The sequence below is a fragment of the Dichomitus squalens genome (assembly GCF_000275845.1).
Source record: "Dichomitus squalens LYAD-421 SS1 unplaced genomic scaffold DICSQscaffold_30, whole genome shotgun sequence".
In the NCBI taxonomy this organism is placed as follows: Eukaryota; Fungi; Basidiomycota; class Agaricomycetes; order Polyporales; family Polyporaceae; genus Dichomitus; species Dichomitus squalens.
In genome coordinates, this window is record NW_006766912.1 from 236,939 (window position 1) to 243,388 (window position 6,450).

General features: G+C 50.3%; 1 protein-coding gene across 1 annotated transcript; it reads left to right on the plus strand.

The window, feature by feature from the left end:
• Positions 1-2,571: 2,571 nt before the first annotated feature.
• On the plus strand, positions 2,572-3,535 carry DICSQDRAFT_65449 (uncharacterized protein; the record flags this gene model as incomplete). The annotated part of the gene is made up of 5 exons (XM_007367977.1): positions 2,572-2,751; positions 2,871-2,916; positions 2,982-3,079; positions 3,144-3,198; positions 3,360-3,535. Coding segments are annotated over 5 exons (555 nt in total), but the record flags the coding sequence as incomplete, so codon positions are not given.
• Between the last annotated feature and the right edge of the window lie 2,915 nt (positions 3,536-6,450).

Sequence of the window (6,450 nt, forward strand, 5' to 3'; positions counted from 1 at the left end):
ATGTAGTGCTCTGTATACCTCGTAGCTCATGAATATGTCCTGCATACAACCATAACGGCGGCATACACTGAGGCTCAAAAATCTGCGGAAAGCGAGGCAGCGGCTAGATGTCTAGCTACCGAACGTGAGTAGTGATATTGGATATAGAGCCGGTGAGCGTCTCACATTATTTACAGGCTCAACAAAGCATATGGGCTCCCTGGGAGGTACTCCATTGCAAGGAGGCTTCTGTGACCTTGTTAGGCAGCATCAGTATGAGGACACTGATGCAAACAATGACACAACTTTCCCTTCATCATCAGAATTGAGCTCGAATTTCTCTTCAATTTTCTGCTCTCATACTGGTAAATGCCAAAAACAGAGAAGAGAGTCTGACATGAGAGCAATGCTGGATGAGGAACTTGGGGTATGAAACATCTTGAACAGGGATGCTGATGGAGAGCCTGCTATGAACAATTTGGGGACAATGAATGGCACAGGGAGGTACCAACCAGATTCACTTACTAGTACTGTACTCGGAATATGATGCATATTGCTATATTGACAAAGGGGAGTGGTGAGAGTAGGCGAGAGGGTAGGAGGACAAAGGCGGGTTGGCAATGCGGTCAGAGGGATTGGAGCGCTGATCTTGCATTATTAGAAGATAGTATTTATGCTGAGGAAACCTTATACCAAATTTCAAGTCAAACGGACGAGCGGGGAGAGCTCGACAATTCAGACCACGGGGAGGACGAGCGGACAGAGGGATTAGGGGCTGACGTAGGGGAAGAGCGTCGTCGGAGCCGCTGGGTCGCTGAAGGTCGTTGACAGGCATGTGAGCGTGCGAAAGTTTACCGTTGGCCTTGTCGACATGTCGACGGGTTTACTATACCTGTCAACCTGGTCAACGGTTGCGTCAATCCGCACATCACTGCTGGGTCGGCATCCATCTCCACCATGGCAAGTCCCTCGCAGCGTTCCTGAAGGCCATTGGTTTCACCCTCTCGCTTATGGATGGCCGAGACGTTGCCAGTGGGCAGTTGGAAAGAACAGTTCGTGGCCGCTACAGGCGAGCTCGCTCAAGCAGTGAGTGGCGAACGGCCGGCCGACCCGGCGGTTCACGTGCCCGGAAGCTCCGACGTTGATGTTGCCTTGGCTTGACCCAGGGTCTGACCCCAAGGGGTCTGACCTGGGTCAAGGAGGGGTCTGACCCGAGTCTGACCCAGCCGAGCACATGTCTGCTCTTCACCTCCTTGTTGAAGACATTCCTCCTAGACCATCTTGTGAATCACTTGATCTGCTGTGGCACTGGTTATTGACAATGCAAGGCGTATGACGAGTATAGATCTGGCGAACTGGCTTGAATCTGATGCCTATGTATGCGCATGTGCTTGATGATCGTCGCTGACGATTTTCATGTACATCATGTAGACCTCACAGCTCTTGTACAGCTGCTTGTGCTCAACAGTCCTGACGGTGGTATGGCTGTTCGGTGGCTGTATAATTAAGATGTGATCACTTACGGATTTTTTGCTTTGTCCTTAGCTCAAGCCGCTTCCCACGATATGTGTTCCGAGTCGGGACAGGACGATTCTGCGCGTCCTGTGGTTGGGGTCAGAATAGGAACACGGTACGTGCATATCGTATTCTCTGTCTTGGAGAGAGCATGTTGGGACACTGGTGAGTCGGTCATTGTAACTACGGAAGGTCCTGTAGTGACTCCCTGTTCCTCTATACTCTGCTTATCTGTGGCCATCAATTTGAAGAGGAGGGAGCGATTCTCCTGGGTCGGATCTGTATCTTGTGATTAGTTCCATTCCATTGTATGTAAAGGTATTTGGCCTGCCCTGAAAATGTCTCATAGGCTGTGTTTTGATAGATGCAACTGTCAGTCGAACATCCTGCCCTCGCGTCCGTCAGGAAGTTGTTCAGCACCTTTGTGCTTCTATGACACACTGCAGTGCTGCCGTGTGAGCCGTCCCGGAAACACCGTAGGTCACCCTTCCCGAGCGGGGCTCCGCCCCACGCAAGATGGTCCCGGAACATGTTCTCGTCGTCGTCTTGCTCTATATTTTTGGTCCTAGTGCCAGACGTCGTCCCACGAGAACTGAGGTTCTCATCCTGTGACCAACCATCGAGATGGGTACCAGTGAGCATCTTTCGGAGGTGTCCACAGTAGCCTCCCCGTCGTCTCGCATCAGAGAATGCTGAACTGCTCAGATGGAAGGCAGGCTTGTGTGGGTAGCTTGTTCCGACGCTGTCCTCCCGGCGTACTGCTGAACATGACTAGAGACGACTATAAGCAAGATGCGCCGGACGATCTTTGTTCCCACGGACGCCAGTCGCCCCTTCACCGTGCCGGTCGCGCAATTTTCTTCTCTACAATGAACATCTGGGATGAACATGCTCCTGGGGATCTCATAGTGTAAGCCCCACAGATTGAACCTGTGTTGCTCTGAAATGCATCCCGAACTCAACTGTCGGCAGTGCGCAGTCAGATTACACTATTCGCATCGCCTCTGCCATGGCCTTTGGTGAGCGTGTCCTTCTGACATATGCCGGTAAGCAGAATACTGACCTCGTCGTTCGCCAGCTATCCTTTACTTCGATTATGCGCTTACACTGGGCCGCGAGGTGGAGCGTTTCTGGAAGGGACGCTTCTCTTTGGCGTCGTTCGTGTTCTACCTCAACCGATATCTATCTCTGATCGGACATATTCCTGTCATTTATGAGTTCTATTGGGTAGATGATCAATCTGTGAGCATTCTACCGGTTCTTCACGCCGTCTCATGAGATTGATCATATGGTGCACGAAGGTGTGAGTGCTGTCTCGTTCAACACGGGCAACATTCAGCTGAACTAGGCCATCAATAAGCTGCTCGAAATTGCAGATGTATCATCAGATGCTCGCCGGTGTCACTCAAGTCATCGTCGGAGGTATGTCGAGCTACGCGTACCTGAGTTGAGTAGGGCTCAGCGGAGGTACTGATTACAGAGGATAGGCCTGCAGTTGTTCCGAGTACGTGCCCTCTACGGTGGCGCGAGATCCGTTACACTCTTTCTATTTGCACTCTGCGTCGTGGGATGTGCCATCAGCGGGGTAGGTAATCTTAGGCTGTTGTGAATTGTGCGCTCATACAGAAACCCCGCCTTGTATCCGGCAGTGGTCAATCAGCAAAACCTGGACCACACCCTCGCTGCTTAAGAAGAGTGTACCTGGTGTTGGATGCGACTTAATTATGTCGAGAACACAGTGAGAATTATCTCTTCCTCCTGAGGCACTCACGGAACATAGAAATCAAAACTCAAGGGGCAACTGTAAGCGCTATCTCTTCAGTGGTAATCTCGGATCCATTGCTGACTGTGTAGCGTCGCGGCAGATCTTGCAGTGGTCTGGGTCACCATCCTTGTGTTTGACCTAGCGGTTTTCGCTCTCACCGTATGCCGGATCGTTCGAATTGAACCGAAATTGCGCGGGAGTCTCTTCACTGTGTTGCTGCGCGATGGTGAGAGCAACTTACCCTTCGTACCTCCCTACATTTGCGCTGACATTTGATCCTCAGGGTCGTTCTACTTCGTGTACGTTTATGACAGAATTCCTTATTATAATGCTCAATCGAATGACTGTGGCAGGGTCCTTTTCATATGTCACTTATCGAACATCTTGACATGCTTGGTATGCCTTTTCGTATCTATATCGGAGGCGCCTGTCCTGATGACAGTACGTGAACTATAGCTTGCCCAAGTCAGCATCTGATTCTGGTCAGTTCTACATACTCATTGTGCTTCTCTGCAGCCTGCTTACAGGGGAGTGAGTGTCACGACGACAAACGTGTGCATACAGCCTTTCCAGCACCTACTATACCTACTGACGCTCACCTCTCAGCATATCAAGTTCCCTGATTACGCGTCTTATGTTGAATATACGAGACCCACACGTACTCCAACGGTATAATTGGTGTTCAGACACCAGCGAGTTGACTTGGCACTCTCAAGCGACGCGACTTCCAGACAATCCGGTATGACCGTCATGACGGTTTCAAGTGTCAGGATCATACATAATTCCATAGTCGCTCTCGTGACGTACAACCGTTCGTGTACGATATTGAATAGAAGCCTCATACCTTGTAGTGTATGTTCGTATACCATATCTTTCTCTTCAGTACCTCGGAAATACTCAACGGAGGATCTTGGGAATTTCTGAGACCACCATCCGTTGTCAAGTCGTAGACAGAGTCATGGACATGACATCTCCAATTGTTGTTGTAGCGTGTCATGATATTGATGTGATTGATCGTAGCACGCCTCCGTCCTCCGTGTTGGGACCACATATCTGTTCTGGCCACATTCACAAAGACACTTTGTTTAGGGCCCTTGGTCTAGTGGACAGTACTCGTGAAGGGTCGACTCCTTCGTCGTCGCGTAGATCTACAAGGACATCATATCTCCAGGTTCTTCGGATGCAAGATGTGTCCAATTATTCTGGGCTAGCTACTCACAAGGTAAATCGGGAGAGCTGCCTGATTATAACACAATATCAGCCTTGAGGACGATCGGCACAGGTCTACCTCAAGTCGCAATTGCCAGCCATCTCCATCGGGAAGGATAGCCTGACACAAGCTCTTTACTTATCCTCTGCTATACCCGCTTGAGGACGCTGCAAGAGGATGCTTCGGCAGAGATGATCATGTCGGCCGAGGTGCGACATAGAAGATGTCAATGAGGGAAGATGTCGACGCAGTTGGATAGGTGTTCTCACGCCTTTTTCATGTTCCTCTGCTTGGCCCCTCCCCGTCCGTGTCCTCAGCACCCTACGTATAACTTCGACGTCATTAGTCTGCCAATAGGGTTCTTATACTCACTTACTGGCATCTGGGTACTCATGAAGACTGATCGAGGTGTAGAAACCCAAGCATCGACATTGAGAAACGGTGTTGACGCCGTTAGAACCTAGAAGTTGGCACACAGGTGTGTAGACTGGTATTGTAACGGTGGCGTCACGGATGACGCACCGTCACAGAGAAGTACGGCAGTACCCGGCTTAGTCACCCGAAGTAACGGTGCTTAGTGGCTGTAACGGGCTGGGAAAGTGGGACGGGTAGTCCAACGGTTGTGCGTGGTGCAATTCCCGCACGTTCCATTTTCAGCTAGTCGTTACAGGTATCTCCCATGAGTGCAGCTCATCGTTGATATCTTTCCCCAGGCGATGGTCGGCAAGTCACAGCTTTGGAAGGACACTGGTGAGTGATTGCCATCCACTGTTCCTATAGTAGTATCTCATCATCTCCGACTTCACTTTGGGGAACTGAGCCTCTCCGTTAACTGGATCCGGGTACACTCTGGGATGCGAGCTGATCCTAAAGCTCCACTTGGTATTTGTGGACAGTTGAATGTGCTGTATGGGACCGTCCGATGCTATTAAAGCTTGTTTAGAAGCCTAGTAGGCACTGTGCAGTACAATCAACTAGGGCTGTGTACGGCCCATTCCCTAAGTATCACTGGCCTGTAGTGGTACATTCCATACACACGTAAAGTCCCATCATCATCCTTCCTCTGACCCTCCACAGACCAAACACACTCCGACAGTCTGCCTTATGAATACCAGTTCCGATACATCAAAGTACGTCTCCCTGAGCAATGTAACATGTGGAGATTCAGTTGACGTTGGGATGCTTTAGCCTCTCCGGTGCTCAATCTGTATTTCTCATTCGCATATACGCCTCTCTCTCACTTTGTAAGTGTTTTATCTGAACCCACGAGTACGTTTAGGTGATGTTGACGAACATTCTAAGCGATACTGTACTATGACTATGCTTTGACCATTGGGGCAGAAGTGGAACAATTTTGGATGCGGCGCCAGTCGCTCCTGTCTCTGTCACGAACCGCCCTCACGGCGCTATGTTTCCTTTTCGATTTGGACCATTGCCTCGTACGTTTCCTTATTGTTCACTACTCACTATGGTTTCCCTTTGTCCGCACACGGACAATAGCTCCCTTTGTCTCCATGTCCGCTATTGTCCTACACCCCTTGTACTCTGTACCCATGGCGACGCTATTGTTCTCTAGCGCCCATTGTTCATTCCCTGTATATAGCTGGATCTCTTGCTACCTGGAGACTCTAGTTTCGACCTCTTGTCTCCAGGTAAGCCATCGTGTATTTCGCTCTGTAGATACTTCACTCAATACACAACTTGTCTCCAGTCCTGCCTGTTGAGCTCCGCTCCAGTCTCACTGCGATCAGAGCTCGTCGGCGCTCCTGCCTGCCTCGCTCGTCTCCACTTACTCGCTCGACAGTCAGTCGTAACATTAGGTAGAAACTACCTCACAGGCACCAGCGCCCTCCCACGTTGAACACTCTGTTTATCACTGTCTCCCCCACCTTTTCATCCTGGATTGTAGCCCGTTTTTCCACGGCTTTCATCCCATCGCCGTAGAAGACCAGCACTACAACCACTAACTATCAGCGGTGGC